Source organism: Notothenia coriiceps, unplaced genomic scaffold, assembly GCF_000735185.1.
Source record: "Notothenia coriiceps isolate Sejong01 unplaced genomic scaffold, NC01 NC01_scaffold00000290, whole genome shotgun sequence".
NCBI lineage: Eukaryota > Metazoa > Chordata > Actinopteri > Perciformes > Nototheniidae > Notothenia > Notothenia coriiceps.
This window is the reverse complement of record NW_011332991.1, coordinates 284,017-302,059: the sequence shown is the minus strand read 5'-3', so window position 1 is coordinate 302,059 and position 18,043 is coordinate 284,017. Positions and strand designations below refer to the sequence as shown.

At 44.1% G+C, this 18,043-nt stretch overlaps 1 protein-coding gene across 2 annotated transcripts in view; it reads left to right on the top strand.

The window, feature by feature from the left end:
* The first annotated feature begins 159 nt into the window (after positions 1–159).
* Positions 160–18,043, top strand: part of dusp8a (dual specificity phosphatase 8a) — a 41,697-nt gene continuing 23,813 nt past the window's right edge. The window contains exons 1-3 of one of the 2 annotated variants that reach the window (XM_010765819.1): positions 160–485; positions 6,014–6,416; positions 11,653–11,791. In XM_010765819.1, the coding sequence (XP_010764121.1) occupies positions 6,180–6,416; positions 11,653–11,791 (376 nt within the window). In that variant the 5' untranslated portion in view covers positions 160–485; positions 6,014–6,179. Of the gene's footprint in view, positions 486–3,742; positions 3,830–6,013; positions 6,417–11,652; positions 11,792–18,043 lie in introns of those variants that run through there. The other variant, XM_010765827.1, reaches the window with a different exon arrangement.

Sequence of the window (18,043 nt, the reverse complement as noted above, 5' to 3'; positions counted from 1 at the left end):
CTCCTTTAAAAAGCCGAACTGGCCCTTTAATCCGAGGATAAGAACATTGACGTCATCCAGCCCCTGAGCCGCCTGCGCTGATTGGCTCCTGGTGACGTCAACCTCATATTTTCCTTTTTTTCCCTCTCCCAACTGAACCATGACCTCATCGCTTTAGTTCAAGAAAGTGCTAAAGTGCACCTCCGTAACTACACCCCCCTCATCCTCCCCAACACACACACTAACTGTTTTAGCTTAACCTAGCCTAGCAAATCTAATCTACCCGTCCACTGGTCAGTTAAACAGTTTAAGGAGCGGTTTGTTGCTGCATGCTGTCACCGCGCTTTCATGTCTCGTTTGTTCCTGGCGCTGTCACCCTCTGTCAGCTGCACCGTCCCCCGCCACACAGACAGGTAAACACAGGCCAGCCCCATGAAGACACCGCGACTGTCCCCTCACACATGGAGTCCAGTTGAATAACAAACTGGAGCCGCGTGGAGCCCGAGGTGAGTGTTTGTGTATTTTTATCAGCAGGAATGAGACGTAGTGCGTTGCTACCCACAGAGCTAGCTTACGTTAGCAGCGGTGGCTCGCTATCTGTGCTCGTGCACCCCGCTGCTGCTGCGAGTCTGTCAGCGCGCACTCCCCCCTTTATGTGCGCGCCTGTTTTATTATGGGAATTAAACCCGTCCAAACTAAAGTTATCGATTATTTTATTCTGACAAACATTTCCTCGTTTACGGTCCGACCATTTGAAGGTAGGTAGAAAACGTGTTTTTATATAATTTCAGTTTCATTTACTGCAGTGCTGTGTGCAATCATCTGTCGATCAGTGGAGTGGTTCATTTTTGCATGCGGAAATATCCACGCGTCATAACAACACAAGGCAGGTTTCCCACTCAGTGAACCTTTCCATAAACGTGTTTAACATGACTTTGTGATAATAATGCAACGTTTGCAAAGGCAATGGGCGCTGTCTGCATTGTGTTCTATTCTTATTTATAATCTAGGTCGGTTTATTATAGTGCACTACGGTCAATCACCCTCCATCATTGTTATTAACGTTACTAACAGGCCACAATGTTCCATCTATTTCTTTGTGCCCCACCTCTTCATTGGTCACAATATGAGGTTTTGGACTTTTTTCGGGAAGAATTTTACTCGGGCACTATTTTTAGGCCATAAAGTGTATTTTATATCGTGTAGTCTCGTTATTATGCATCAGTATCCATGTCGTAATTATTGTTTTGGTGGACCGCAGGGTAGTCCCAGCTTGTTATATGAACCCACAATCTGCATCAGTCTACTGGGAGAGTATTGATTAAAGTGCAGGCTTTATACCTGAATCTGTTGTTTACAGTATTATGATGCCCACAAGGGCTCCAACCAGGAATTGATTTTCCCAAATTACATGATCACTGTAACAGCACTTCTCATGTTACACTATTTTTTTCATTTATGCCATTTCTGTTTTACACACTCCAGGCCTGTCACTCTACTGACCCCTATTTGAGACTTACCCATTTATTATTTACAACCAGCTGCTCTATTTTAGTGCTATCAACCACATAGTTGCCCTTTAATAAACAAGTGTTTTGAGATAAATAAATAACATAAATCCAATCGGATATCTGGATTATAGTTACATTTGAGTCACTGCACTGAAATAGAGCTTAAACAATACATGCATTGTATATTCTATTAAAAAGATCTGCAACAATTTTGATAATCAATTCATTGTCCTTTTTTATATAAAATAACCAAACATTAGCTACAGTTTTAGCTTCTTTCAGAAAATAAAAACAAAGCACTTTGGGTCTGAAGAAATTGACACTCACTACTTTATCAGATTTTATAGAACAAGTCATCAATCCACTGGTGAAGAAAACAGAATATGTATAACTAAAATATATTTGTGTTGCTGCTCTATACTTAGATTTATTTTAATTTTTATTTCAAAGTAAAACGACCTAATTTGTCATAGAAAATGTTACTGTCAGGAAATAGGTTAGAAATACTCTTATCTAGTTATGTTTAAACTAATCCAGCAGTGTTGTGAAGGCATATATCAAACCCAAACATAATCTTTAATTCTTGTCACTAAATCATTCTCTATAAACTGGTTGCACTATATAATAATCCTTCAGCGGCCGTATGCAGACATTGTTGGCTTTTACCTGCTCTTGTTGTAGTCACATGCTCTGATGATGTCATTGTTTGTGGTCTAAACAAACAACTCATGTCTCTCATTGTATGAAAGGAACAGCTTAGGCTGCGGCCCCAGGTGACGTTATGCAGGGAGTTAATGAATAACCGGGATGCTATTACATCAGCGTTGGTTGCCCTCCAGTTGGTCTCTTTGTGTTTGCCTCTCTGATGTCTGATATGGCATTATTGAGCCATCACCATGCTGAGCTCATGGTTTTGTAAGGCCTATGGTTTATTCATTTTATGGTGATAAAGTCACTTCCCTAAGTTTGTTTTATGGTCCTATTACAACGATTCTTTATTTCATTATCACTCTTTTGTTATCAGCTGTAAAGAGAGTAACCGTAAAGTCTGTTGATGATTAGTCACACCGTCTTTTAATAGGAAGAGTATTGCATCTGTTTTTTAGGCAAATGAGAATAGGTTATACTTGCATCCCACTTTTTTCGGTGGTGTGTGTAATCTCTATAAACTTGCTTTTGATGATGCACAACGGGACATTGCAGTATTTTTTTGGAATTGTCTGCATTCAAATATTCAAATTCTCTTACAAGATATTAAAAATCCTTCAAAGTGAACAAGTTGATCTGGTTGGTATGCCTTCATCAAATTGAGTGTTTACTGCTTGTGTTCATCTTCAAGGTTGTTTTCACATTGACTTGGTGTTTTTAAAGAGCAGTCAGACAGAGGTTGTTTAACAAGACAGATGATACTATATTGCAGTTTCAGCCTGACATGCAGTCAGACAGCTAAAGTTTTGAGAAGGTCTTTTATAAGTATGTACTCAGCATTGTCAGATTTTGCTGTATCCCTTTTTGTATCCTCATCCAGCATCAGCACCAGTAGCATCCCATCACCATCACCCTCCCCGTGCCCCCTGCTCACTCTAACAGGGCTGTTTCTATGGCAACAACAGAATCTGCTCCGGGCCTGTACACACCGTCTCCGTCTCTCTCTCTCTCTCTCTCTCTCTCTCTCTCTCTCTCTCTCTCTCTCTCTCTCTCCTCTCGGCTTGTTTTCCTCTGATCCAGCCAGAGCCTCACAGCAAGCTCCTGGCTGCTGACTATTTTAATTCGAGGAGCTCGTTTGTTTTCACTCTTTATTGTTGCTGATAGGTGGAAGAAAGATTGTTTTGCAAAGGGGGCGGGTTGTTGTTATGCTGAGTAAGCATACTGAGGTTCTTACTCCCTCCCTCTCTATATGATACCTAATTTCACCTTTCCATATTCTGATAATGTCTTGTCTCTATCCCTCTGTTTCATTCAGTATTATGTATAATTTATCTCCCATCATGTCCACACAAAAAGGGTAAGAGTGGGGTTACCGTAGCATGATTATTTGTTGGCGTATTAAGCTGCAGAGTCTCTCCCTCGGACTACCACCACCACACATGTAAACCTGCACACTCCTCCCCTACCCATTCCCTGCACAAGAAAGAAAGAGAGTGATAGAGGAGGAAGGAGGGATTCAGAGAGAAAAAGTGAGAGGCTGGGCGGGTGGTGGGAGAGAGCGGTCGCCATTAGACATATGCAGCGTCAGATGTAGTGCTCAGCAGCAGGGAACAGAAACACAGAGAGAAAGACTCACACCTCTGGAAGCTGTGTTGTTAGCTGCTTTGCTAAAGGGCTCCACGCCATATAAGGTATGATATAACAGGTGATGGGGCAGGTCGTAATGTTGCATGCAGGGGCTTTTTGTGGCGGAGGAGCGCCGGCGCTGCAGCAGGGCTTAATGTTTCTGCAGAATGGCTGCTGGGGTGTACAATGTGGAGAAATGTCACTATGTGTAGTTGAAGAAATATGCAAAAATCTGCATGACACAAAGACAGATTATATCAGATAAACTAGATGTATTTACTATTTATCTGTGTTGCTTTCTTAAAAAACAATATAAGAGTACTGCATTATATACCTTCAGTCGTCATCTACTGACTTTACTATCCTATATTTCATTTAACCAAGCAGTGTCTTTTATGACTTGAATTGTGTCTGCACAGCCATGCCTTTACTATAGCTACTTTCCGATGCAGCAGCAGTCTGGCTGTGTTTAGAGTGCAGACAGTTGCTACTGTCTATCTCCATGTCCTCCCATGTTCCTGCTGCTAGTCTTGCATCAGGAAGGTTGCCAAGCAGCATGTGCACATCTATGTTCAGGTTTGGCAGCCTGTAGGGGACATAGTATGGGTGAATAACAAATATTTGTTATTGTACACCATACCTCATAGCAATGTTTTGAATATAAAGGTTTATTAGTTTTAGCCATTTGTCTTTCCTTTCTATTTCTGTTGCTCCTCTTTTCCCTGTATGTGTCTCTCCCTGTTATCAGAGGTGTCTTTCTTTTCATCTCACTCCTCCCTGCTACATCTATAGAATTGTCCCCTCCCTTACCTTGAGATGGCTGAGTTGCTAGGCTGGAAAGATCCTCATTGAATAACATCCTTTGCTACCCCCACCCTCTCCTCTCTCTCCTCCTCTCTCCATGGCAGTGGTGGTGTCAGAACAGAGGTGAAAAGTCTCAGAGCTACCTGGACGTTAGTTTCTTCACATCTCCTTTCTTTCAGTCTCTGTTTCCCGCCCACCTTCTAACCTTTGCACCACTGTTCTGCTTCAAAAAGACCGGTTTTTGTTTTGTTTAGTTTTTTTGACATCTCCCCCAGTAAGTTCTTCTCTTATGAAACTATGTGTTGCTGATATGATTGATTTCATAGTGTTCAATCACGCCAACACTTTAGGAGCCTACTTTATCTCACTTTCTGTTTCCACACCATCCCATCACACTCTCCCTTTTCAACCGAGGTTTAAACCTCCATTTAGGCTTTGGGGTAAATGAGAGGAGGCCCATTCATTTTTGATGACACCATGTGCCTGTAGATGAATAAAACAACACGACTGCATTCACATCCTTACCTTCACCTGTTGAACGACAATGTGGTTGACCAAAGAAACGAGCCTTATCCTACACAGGTTTTTCTCTGTGGGTTTTTTGTCATTTTCGTGTGTGTGTGTGGTGAATATATGAGTGTGGTGGTGAGCATGAGCAGGGAAAAATGATTACCAGTGATAGATTGGAGGAGGCAGTTCATCAAGTTTGTGGACGGCTCTCTGTAACACACACGTACTGTATACACACCCACACTCACAAACACATTCACACGCACACACATACAAAGGATGTCACACAGGCTGTTTGCCTGTGTCCAGACCTGCTCTCTGAATTCCCCTGGCTTAATTTATCTCACGCCCTCAGTTTCCTGTTTCATGGGCTACCAAGAGACCCTCGATCAACAACAACCACGCTTATGCAGACACACACACACCCACACAACACACACAACACACACACACACACACACACACACACACACACACACACACACGCCTTTTATCGTCTATCTTAAGTCCTTGGCTTTGTATTTAGATGCGTGATATTCCTTCAGATCTCAGGACTGATAAATCCCAGCGGATTATCCAGTCGGCTTTTAAGCCTTGAAATAACTTTTATATTCATGTTTGGCATTGTGGCTATTTTAATACTCAAGGTGCTCAAATGCTGACAGTAAAAGATGATACATATGTATAAAAATACAACGAGCACCTGACTGTGGTTGGGAAATTAATGCGCAATAAATCCCGACATTGCTTGTCAAACTGGCATGGGTGGAGTAAAGCTCAAAAGGAGAGGCGATCATGCTCATGCTGTCTGATCATCTGCTGCCTTGCCATCAGGAAATAAGCAATTGAATGCCATGCTTCCTTACACCAGTGTGATTTCTTTTTTTTTTAAATCCTTTTTTCTCTTCTTCTCTCTTTGTCTCCTCTTTCTTCAGGCACCATGGATCTGTCAGCACCTGCTCCGGTGGTAGCCCTCCTCCACTGACCTCACCTCCTCGACCCCATCTCTCCCTCCACCTTCCCTCTCTCTCATCGACCCCTCTTCCTCCACGCCCAATCCCTTGCTCTCCTGTGTCTGTGACCCAGGGTGACTGCTACATCATGGCAGGAGAGAAAGGGCCGACTAAGCGGAGTGCCATGGACATCAAGCGCCTGGCGAGCCTCATCCAGAGAGGAACGGGGCGTTTGCTGGTGATTGACAGCAGGACATTTTCTGAGTACAATGCATCGCACGTGCAAGGCGCGGTCAATGTCTGCTGCTCCAAGCTGGTGAAGAGGCGACTGCAGCAGGACAAGGTGTCTGTGACTGAGCTGCTGCAACCCAACGGCAAAGTGAAGGTGAGGTGAAGCTCAGCAGAGCAGACAGTGGGTGCTTTTGTGTGGAAGGATGTGATGCCAGTGACCACACTTTCCTTTTAGTTTTAAGGCTGGATTGCGTTACTTTTGTGTTTGCACGAATGAAACAACCAATATATTTGGAGAGGTTAACAGTATTTATACCAATCTCAAGCAACTGACTGCAGGTTGTAGCATTATATTGACCATACACACATGACATCCTCCTATCTAACTTTCCAACTGAATGCATATCCTAACATGTTGTACTGTTTCTTAAAAGGTTTAGCAGTAGTCCATTACTTTTATGATTTAATTTCCATATCTTAAGTGCTTGGTCTGTTCCTTAAGCACAGACCAACAAAACCCAAATTCTAAATATTCAACTTTAAAAATACACGGGTACTAGTAGACTTTGGGGATTGACAAAATATCCTGTGACATACAAAGCAAAAAGAATAAGCAGAATTAGCACGAGAAGCCATTAAAGGAATACAGCATGGACTGTGCAAAATATTTCGGTCGTTGTTTTAAAGGGACATTAAAACGAAAGGAAGCTGAAGTGAGCAAGACATCGCTTCGTGACATCTGCACGGGTTTGTCAGAACATTTCCAACAGCTTTGCCCATGTACCACGGTGGCTCTAGATTGGCCTCCTGTGCTAGTCCAAGCCTGCACCACATCAGTGGGTGCTATATTTGGCGGGTAGGCAGGCGTACTGTAGGTTTGTTGCTTATCAGTGGCCCTGAAATCGGATCCTCTTGTTTTCCATGACTTCTCCTCTGAATATGACAGCCTTTTTTCCATGGCCTGTCCACCCGTGGCATGCTGACTTCTGTATTTTTAGTCGCCGTGTGAAACTGAAGGAACTCTAAGAGGGGAAACCTAAGCGGGAGGGGTAAAAGGTTGTGTGTTTTATTTGTGGGATGTGTTTCGTGCACTCATGTACAGTAGTAAACATGTGCATACATCTCCCAAAATCTTTGGCAAGATCTAGCAAACCCATGAACAAAGCTGTGGAGGTGGTGGACGAGAGTCCTTCTTCCTGGCTGCACTCACTGTCCAAATTGTATTTTTAGGTATCCATTTAACTTTTAAAGCATGCTACACCCGCAGCAATAAAATGCTGATTCATGGAAGCCAATGACACATAGCAGGTGATTGAAATGTTTTTCTTAGGTGTGACACATCGGGTTTGTTTGTTGTTTTACTTCCTGGTTGCCAGGAATCTGACCTGTACTGCAGCCCAGTCTGCAGAACCTACTTATCAGTGTGATTTATGATCTGCTCCCATTTTATGCCCTTTAAATACTGTATCAGTTCTTAAGCGGTCGTGAGAGAACTGACTCTTTATTTCCATTTTGTGCACAGAAACACACCCCACCAAATGGTAAATAATTACACATGATTGCTTTAGATTATTGCTTCCATTGTTGTTGGGTTACAGTTCACACCTGTAGGTGACTGACACTCCTTGTGGTCAGATGGTAAAATGTAGGAGAACTGTGGATCATTGTTGCTTTCTAACGTCAAACTGCTTTGGGTTCAGTTAATAGCGTCTGTATAATTGCAACATTGGCTGAGAGTCCCCGTGCGCCTGCTGTTTCTCACCGGCTCTCTGTTATACCAATTAGTTTTAATTCAGCTTTATTGCGAGGGCTTCTGGCAGTCAATCACACAAGCGGTTCTTCTAACTCAAAATGTACCTCTATTAACTCGACAGGGATCTTGCGTAACCCCTCTTGTATGAGTGCATTCTGCCAGCCTGAGATACATGCAAAGATGCTGCAAGGCCTGAAGGCCACACAGGAGTTCCTGCCTCCTAGAAAGGGTGACTCATCCCGACCGAGAGATCCAGATTCTCCCAGATAATGGTTTTATTTTGGATGCTTATGATGCATGACCTACTGTTGTAGTCAGAGAAAAATAACAAAAGTAAAGCTGGAGAGCTGTGAAGTGTGAGATGTTCTTTTTGTGTGTGTTTCTAAACTTTCTATGCTGAGTCTATTGGGTCTGTCTCTGTGTTGGGCCCTGTGGTTGTTAGGTCTCACACTGTGGCTCCCCATAGAGCTGTGCTTCCTACTCATTTCTCTCACTTTCAGTCTCATGACAGCTCCGTCAGTCTGTCCGTCTCCAACAACCGTAGCCCGTAGCCTCCCACCCGGATCCTGCTTCATTATCATTTATTCCTTTTTCCTCCCTATCTCGTGTTGCCCCATGGCTGGTTTGTTATTATCCATTCCCCACCCCCAGTAAAGAGGATAAGGCTTGCGATTAATGCTAGGCTGGATAAAGCTGGAACTAGCCGTGTGAGAGAGGAGGGCCCGACGGACCCAGACTCTTTTGTTATTGGCTAAGCATGACATCATCTCTTTTGTGCGGCCACTGGCAGGCCGCGAGCTGGGCACGTGCAGACGGGCTGTGCGGTGTTAAAGCTGGCTCCTAGCTAACCCCATACACACACACGCACCATCCTCTCTACCCCCCACATGGCTGTAAGCATCGCCAGGAGCCGCCAAGACAGCAAAGGACACCATTGTGGCTCTTTGTTGGTGAAGTGAATGCAGGAAGCGGGAGAGCAGCACTGAGGGTATTCATGGTTGGGCTGCAGCCTCCTCCTCCTCGCTGGCTGCTTCCCGCCTCACATCCCATTGAGCACTAATAGCCTGCATCCCCCAAGGCGCTGCACTCACCCTCTTTCATAGGAGCTCCCAACGCTTCAGTTAACTGAGCTGAATGAACATCCATGACCAGTGTAGCAGCAATCAAAATGGTGTCCGCTTTATTCTCCCATTCACATCCCATCCCTTCATAACCTCTTTATTAAAGCTCCATCTTAATGTAGGGCACAGAGAGCTGGACACTGCAGGTTAGGTGGTGGTGGACCTCTGCTGGGAGAGGGACGGCACAGGCTTAGTCTGGAGCGGGGCTTCCTCCTCGTTCTGACAGGCGGCTGGTTTCTTGGCTTAAGCCCGGCTAATCACTGCTGCTGTGACGGGGACAGCCGGCCAGGCAGGCCTGACAGATGGACCAGAGGTTTTCACTACCAGCAGCCAGCATGGAGAAGCACCCTGTATGTAGACATAGAGGCCAGGCCTCTGAGCAGAGACAGACTTTACTATTCCAAGCTGTCACATGCTGGACTGCCATAAATAATTATGATTGCAAAGAGGTTTCAAGTCTTAGTTTTGTATTTTGTGTTGGGGAAAACACAAATAGAGCCTTACGTTTGGCTGTGATTCAGCAGTTTTTAACTTTAAAATCTGCTGGATCTGCAAGCTGAAGGGGGCTTGTAGTACCAGACACATATGACCTATCCACTATCAAATGTAATTTTTTTTTTTGTCATTGTCCTTTTTTGTGCTTGTGCTAACAACATCTTATACCAATGAGTTCCACGCATTGTGGTTTTAGATCTATGAATTTTTGTCAAATCAAAAATAATACTGGAATCATGACTGGAAAGGAAAATTGGATATGTGAATTGTTATTTTCTAATTGTAAGCTGACCCTTTTTCCATTGATTTAAAGAAATAATAATACATGTTATGTATTGAGTTCTATGGCACTCAAAGACACTCTACAGGGTAACATTAATCAATGTTGATTAGTCAATTAAACGTTGTAGATTAAAACATTTAGTCATTGATTCAACAAGCGTAGCAACAAAAGTTAACAAACAACCATTTTAGAGAAGCTTAATTTACAGAGAAAAACATTCAGCTTCAGGCTCTTTAATGTTTCGATTTATGTGTTTCTTTTTTTCTAAAATGGTAAAGTGTATACTTTTGATTAATGTACTGCTTGTTGGATAAAACAAATCATTTAAACCAAACACTAGCCAAAGAAGTTGTGAAACGTGGAGTTCTAGAGTATATTATTTTGCTTAAGGTTATACAATTAAAGATAAATGGAAATAATTATTATTATTAAATTATAAAAATGATTGTAAGTTGCAGCCATACTCTTTAGTTCAGCAGTTGTATCATCCCACTTAAAGAGTATCTGCTCTCCTGTTTACAGTATGTCCCACCTGTAATTACAAGCATGTCTGCTAGTGTTGTGATGCCAACATATTAGTCATAATAATGAACAGTGGCCCAATTATGGTTGTTAGGGTGAGCAGTAAAGAGAGCCATGCAGTCGCTATGTGATCATGTCTGTGATCTTAATTGGTAAGATTGGCTGGGTCCTCTGGTGCGAAGCACAGGGGAAGACTGCACGTGACTAATGCATCTATGCAATGGAGTAGATCCCCATCAATTCCAATCATGACGCACCATGTAGTGTTTATCTTCCTAGGAAGGCTGTACTGGTACGAGAAGGGGCGAGTATTTCTTAGATTGTGTAAAAATAAACCGGCCTGTTATTTTAAGTGTCACACACACCGTCTTTGGAATAAAAACAGTGTACAGCTCTCATAATACTGTTGTTCCCGACACAGACGTTTCCAGTAACTGTGGTGCAGTGTTTCAAATGAAGGAACAAACATGTGTCATCTGTCTTGACAGCAGCAGCAGCAGCAGCAGAATTGGGAACTTTTTTCAATGACTCAGTGTGTGGATTGTTTCCCTCATTACCCGAAGGGCGAACTCAGGGAATTTTTTGTATGTTTCATTCATGTTTTCCCTTTTGGCCAAGTTCAAACAAAGACGGTGTAGCCAGCAGTGGTTTTTCTCCAAAGCCGGATATGTCATGTGTTTGCTTTCATGAGGTCATGGCATGAATCATTGTTTGCTTTAAAGATCCTCCTGTTTGACATAGACACACACTCACACACTGTATGTAGTTTAAACAGAAGCGACTGCACCACAAAGAAGGAGTAACATTTCAACGTTAGGAAGGACTTTTCATTCCATGGATGAAAATGAAAGACGGAGGGAATGATTCCTAGATCATTTGTGGACATGAAATGTGGTTTTCATTGTACGCAAATTAGTGACGTGGACATGGTATAACTGGATCAACAGCGTGGAAGTGTTCTCTGTAGGTGTGTGTGTGTGTGTGTGTGTGTGTGTGTGTGTGTGTGTGTGTGTGTGTGTGTGTGTGTGTGTGTGTGTGTGTGTGTGTGTGTGTGTGTGTGTGTGTGTGTGTGTGTGTGTGTGTGTGTCCCAAATGCATTGAATTGTCCAGTATCCAATTCTTCTCATTCCAGTCATGAAGCACTGTCTTCCTGGTTGGATGCTTAACATATTTTCCTGAAAAATAACTCTTCTCTTTTCCTCGTTCCTTTGTGCAGGTGGAGCTGGGCAGGAAGCAGGAAGTGGTGGTTTATGACCAGAGCTCCAAAGAGGCGGGGCACCTGTCCAAAGACGGCTTTGTGCACATTCTCATGGGGAAGTTGGAGAGCACCTTCCACAAAGTCTCGCTGCTCACCGGTACGGCAGAATGTGTGGAGTATTGGTGTGAGAATGGCGCGGATGTTTGTTTTTTATGTACACAAAAGACATGGCAGGTGTGCCTCACCACAGCACCTCTGCCTGACTTCAGTGCAGTTGTTTGTCCTTCCACTGTTTGGTCAGCAGATGGCGCTAATGAGCAAAACAACTGTTCTTACCCTCATATCATAACTTGTTCCTCATTTCTTAACTGGCAGTCATCACAGGTCCACAGGTACGTGTGGAGATAAAAAGGAAAGGAGGAAGTATAAAATCCCACATACAAAGCCTCTCTGGTGACTCTTTGATGTTTGAGCTTTCCCCACAGTCGCTCTGTTACCCAGCATCACTGAAATAAAGCTGAAGATTAACTTCAATCCTCTGGCCTTATTTACCACAGTTATTATCCTGTCATAGTGTCCACTAAGCACACTAAGACTTATAATTGAGCCCCGGCAAGACTGTTAATAGCCTCGTTGAGTTAATAACATCTCGACTGCGGTGGCTGCAGCTTTTAAAAGGGACGACATCACGCACACATCCACCAGCATAAGTCTTATGAGTCCGTCCCAAATGTGTCGGCACAGAATGGAGAGCGTAATCTGCCTCACTCAGGATTGGAAATGAGACGGCAGAGGCATGCTGCTCGGGCAAATCTCTACTCTCTCCCCCACATCCCCATTCTTCTCCTCCTCTCGGTCCTCTGCCACCGCTGGGAGATTAGTGCTTTTTCATGAGTCATTCATAGATGTCGAGGATTGCCTCAAAGCACCCGGGCTCCACAATTAGTCACAGAGATGTACTGAACACATGCTAAGGCTGGGCAGACCCGCACACACAACCATGTTCGATATCACACACACTTGTCAATTGTCTCCTAAAGCTAGGATTTTCCTCCTCAGCTTTTTTGATCAGACGTCATACACTTTTTAATGAAAGACGACTTCCCCTCCTCTTCCTCTTTATCAGTCTCCTCAGCTCACTATCACATTTCTACAATTTCTCTCCCCGCTTTCTGCTGTTTCCACGACAACAGTGGCAGAGAATATTCCTCAGAAGGATTCAGCCAATGGGAGTGGCCGTTGTTTGGGTGGTTGTATTATTGGGGTCAGTGGAGCTAGCAGCCTGTGTATGTGCATACTTGATGTCTATGTGTGTATGGGTGGGCAGATGGAGTTGCGTGTACGCACAATCGCATACATGCATTTTTCCCTGCATGCATTAGATCATTATTACATGCACAACTTGCTGCAGGATTTACTCGTATGTCGAGGGAAGCTGCAGAGGTTTCTCTAGAGAGATAGCGTGAGAGACAAGAATGCTCGCCAGGGAATTCTTTAAGGATTTTTAACTATAAATCATTTTAATTAAGAAGGTATAATGCCAATTAGAACATATAAGGGAAAGACCATTTCAATGATGGGCTTAACAAAAGCAAGGAGCCTGTGGTCTGGGAGGGTGTTTCACTTTCTATTTGGGGCGGAAAGAATTTGTGAAGTCAGCTTCAGAGCCTGCTGTGGTACAAAGTGTGTGTGTGAACAAACTGGGCTCTTCCCACACAACAACCTCAAGCATGCATTTGAATTGTTTTATACTTCTGAAACAATTAATCATACTACAGAAACATATCGACCACAAATGATAATCGGCATTTATTGTGTCAGACAACTAAACAAAGTGACGATGTCACCACTTGGCTTTTTTTGACAGGCGTGTTTCCTCTATTTTCAGACATTTATAGGCAGAACAGTTATTGATGCATTAAATCATAATACAAGTTATCATAAGTTGAGGCCCTTCTTTTCTCCTCCCTTCCTGTTCCTCTGTGTTGGCTTTACTCACATTCTTAAAGATTGGAGTTTTCAATTGCGAAACAGTAATGCTCTTGTCTCGTTTCCCCTTCATTCACTGCCCTCTTTCTCCCCCTACCTCCCGCTTTTCCACTTCTCCCCTTGCCCCTCTTCTGAACCTCAGATTTATGATTCAAATAATTCCTGCGATGACTTCATATCTGACTGACTTATTTTCAGCCTCACGTATGCAGCAGACCACACAGGCACACGTACAGCACACAGCCAGACAAGTGATGGGTGATGCTGCTGCAAGAGGGGGGTCTAGGAATGAGGGTCAGATAGAGACATGAATAGAAAATAGTCCTTAAATGGGATGGACAGGGCGGATAAAAGAATAATGACTGAGCTTCGGTCTGAGGGGGAATAAGGGCTTTTGTTTTGATCTTATGCAGAAGCTTCCTACAGGGGGATGAAGGCCGAGGCACTCATCTCTAAAGTGGTCTCATAGTTTCTACATTTAAAGTAATTTCTATTGACATGATGAAAGAGGGGAATTCATTGCAGGAAAGATGACAGATAATCAGCTTGACTTACATGTTACACAACCTAAGTGTGAGTACTGGGAACACATTGATCTAAAAAAAAGAATCAGTGACCCCTCTTAGGTTTCTCTTCTCTCTCATTCACCATATAATCAATAACTCCGAAAGCACACCACTTCCTACATGTGGATGATGTCATGGAGCAAATCCATGTCCCAATAGGGCCATTGTTTTTGTGAATGACTTTCAGTGTTTAGTTTTAAATCTATATATTCCAGCAGGATGTGGTGGTGGTGGCTGTTGGGAAATGTTTATGCGTGCATCTGAATGCATGTTTATATGTTATTACTTCATCCACTGTGTGAGCGTGTTTGTGAGAATCATGTCTCTCTGAGGACAGCAGTATTTTTACCACAGCCATGATCTCACCCGGTTGGAGCTCAGGCTGATGTGTCTTGCCTTTTTCAGAGTTCTGACTTTTTGTGTGTGTGTTTTTGTGTAGAGGAGGAGAACAACGCTCGGTTGGAGCCAGCTGCCTCCCCAGTGGGTCTAAAGTTTACGTGTTTCCCACCAATCTGCAGCACAGAGCCAAGGCAAAGACCACACTGCCTGCTAGTGTGTAGCTAGGTGGCGTGTTAGCTGATGCTAACTGCGTTGCTTTGTCAAGCGTCACTTCTCTGGTGTCGGCCTGCCACCATAACATGTTTTGATGGTGGCATCTAAACTTTGCGTTCCAGTTTTAGCAGTTTGTCTGATGCCGAGACAGAATAAAAAGAAAATATTATTTCACAAATGAAAGAAAGTCTGGAATAGGCACCTAGGTTCTGCAGATAAAAACAGATTCGGATAACGGTTTCAAGAGGATGGTGATATGAATGATAATGTGTTGTATTCATAGCGCACACGTTTCAAATGTAAGCTGTAACAAATGCAAAAACAGGGACACAGAGGTAGGTCATGAAAGAGAAAAAGGAACAGGGATGCAGGTGTATTTGATCAAGTGTGTGTGTGTGTGTGTGTGTGTGTGTGTGTGTGTGTGTGTGTGTGTGTGTGTGTGTGTGTGTGTGTGTGTGTGTGTGTGTGGTTCCAGCATGACGTGATCTCACTGCTCTGCTTGCCTCCTGCTCTTCTTACCCTTCTCCTCCATCAGAGTCCCTTACTGGTTAAGAGGGCCACACACACACACACACACACACACACACACACACGATCAATGAAACAGTCATATACTCTAGCATGCAAAGAAGAGAAAGACATTAACTCTTGGATGCACGCTTAGAAGACATGCTTAAAATTCCACGCAATGTGGATAAAGATTAGAGCTCGAGAGGTGGGTTTAGACACACACATACACACATAAACACACACACACACACACACACACACACACACACACACACACACACACACACACACACACAGTGGCGGTTCTAGGCCAATTTGACTGGGGGGGCCAGGCTGGGGCCAGTTATTTTCGGAGGGGGGCACAATAAATGCAGGACGAAAAAGACAAAGACAGTATGAAGTAATTGCGCATAAGAAAACAATAAAATGAGCAGTTATTGGTATTTGTTTCGGAGTACACATATTTATTTCAGATACTTATAGGTTACAATGGTTATTTGCTCTAATGGTCCGACTAGAATGGACAAATAGGGCGGCGTTAGTCCGCCTATATCCGTCAGCCAGAAATCGTTTAATCAGATAAACTTTGTTTTATTTTTATTTATTTGTTTCATTTTCAGGGGGCACAGGTGGTCCAACGTCAGCGTAGGGGCCTGCCCCCCCTAGAACAGCCGCTGCATACAAACACACACACCACACACACACACACACCACACACAGCAACACCACTGAATATAACATCTAAGCTTAGAACAAAATGTGTTCATGTTTGTCACATTTAAGTTTATAAAGTCACTTACAGGTATGTGTATGAGATACACTTTCTTGAGGGAAACATGGGAAAACGCTTTTAAAGCATGACTGTCAGACTCAAATGAACACAAATGTATTTTATACAAGAGATTAAATATGACATGCATAATAACCTCTGGTTTCCTTTCTGTACAAGATGCAGTTTGCCTGTTTGTTATACCAAGTAGGGAGGAACTCCTGTGAGACAGTCTTGTCGACAGGCCATAAATACTTGTTTAAGCGGGGCTTTGTGTATAAAGGTTGATTCACAGTGCGATACCTCGGGGCTCGCTGGCTGCTTTTTAAATGCTGTATCTAGAGAGCCTTCGTTGAACATGCCCAACCCGCCCCTGTACTGTGCAATCATCCAGCATGGATTCGGAATAGTTTGTTAAAGCTGTTACCCTAGGCAGGTGGTTCAGACAGATACAGAGGTCAACAGGAGCTGAAGTTGACCAGCGTGGCTAAAACCAGCGTCGCTTTCTCCTTGGGCTGTTTCGCCCCATCGGCCACCTCATAACTCTGAACTCCACCCTGAATGCGAGGCCAAGACCGCTGCTGTAGTTTGGTCTGAGCGTAGCTGCTGCAGGCTTTGGATCCTGATGACTCTGACACACACGTGTGGAGTGGAAAATTTCAAGGCCACAAGAAACTGGGGGGAAAGGAGTAGTTAAAAATGGATGCTAGTTCATTCCTACCCAAAGCTAGCACTGCAATTTCACCAGATTCCATTCGATGCTCGAACTGCCCACTGCGCTCCTGTCATGTGCGTCATTCCTTGGAACAATAGGTGGGATTCCTGTTTGATCACCGTGCCGTCTTGATGCTTTGAAGTTGTTGTACTTTATCATCCGGCATACCGCAGGCTGCTTCCTGTATTTATGAAATTGGTGGCCTTTTCTTTTCCCTGCCTGTGGTTTATCAGAGTTGTAACGCAACCTCCCGAACGTGATGTGAACTGTATTATGTCTTGACAGCCTTTTGAAAAGTTTACAGTATGCAAACATTTATTTTTAATGCGCAGGTTGTTAAATAGATTTTCTAAAAAAAAACAGGGGGGGTTTCGTTTATTGGCAGTGAGGGAAGTAGAGTAGCTGGCTGTAGCAGAGGCAGGAGCTTTAAACCCTCAGCGTTTAAACTTCTCCTATGTATGTACACAGACTTGTAGCGAGAGTCTTAGTGTACGTAAATTGTCGTGCCGTGCCACACAGTAAGCTTTGTGGGCTGAACCTCTGGAGCTGGGCCTGCTGGCTTCCTGATAGAAAGCGGGCGGAAAGATTTGCCATTGCCCAGCAACAGTCTAATTTTGGAGTTCCAGCCCACGCCGCAAGATTGAGGATGCAGCGCAGTTGGATCGATTCCGTTCTGCCTGAGCGATCTTTCCCCTCTGAGCACACACAAGGGAGCACGTGAACAGCGAAAGTGCAGCGCACGACAGATGCAGCAGGGAGGTGACGGATAGATGAAGGCAACCGTACCGAGAGAGGCGGCACTTCCCCTTTTGTTGTGCAACTATTTCCTGTGTTTGATAAAGTGACACCAGGGCTCCCGGGGCGTGAAACGAAAGGAGACGCCTTAGGAAGCGTCAGATGTTGGGGCGGGGGGGGTAGTACAGAAGTGGTGTGCTCTGAGTGTTTTGTGGTACGTGTTTACGTAGGAAAGGAGGGTGTGTGTGAGGGAGGGAGAAGGAGCAGATAAGAGTCGCGCAGCGCAGTCCATTGTAGAGGACATAATTTTAAGAGTGCTATAGAGCGGGTGGGCAGGGCGGGCACAGCGTTGCCCGAGTTCGCGATGGTCGGCATTGGGTGTCATGCGTTCTTCTATTGTGCTTCTGTAAGCGCGGGCTGAGAGTGAGTCACTGCTGCACTTGGTGGATGTGGCCACAAGTCACGACAGCACATCATACAGTTCTCTTCACGGACACACAGCTCCAGCTGTAGGGATGCAGGGGAGAGAAGGCCGAACCGCTGACCGCGTGTTACGATAGCCGCTGTGGCAGG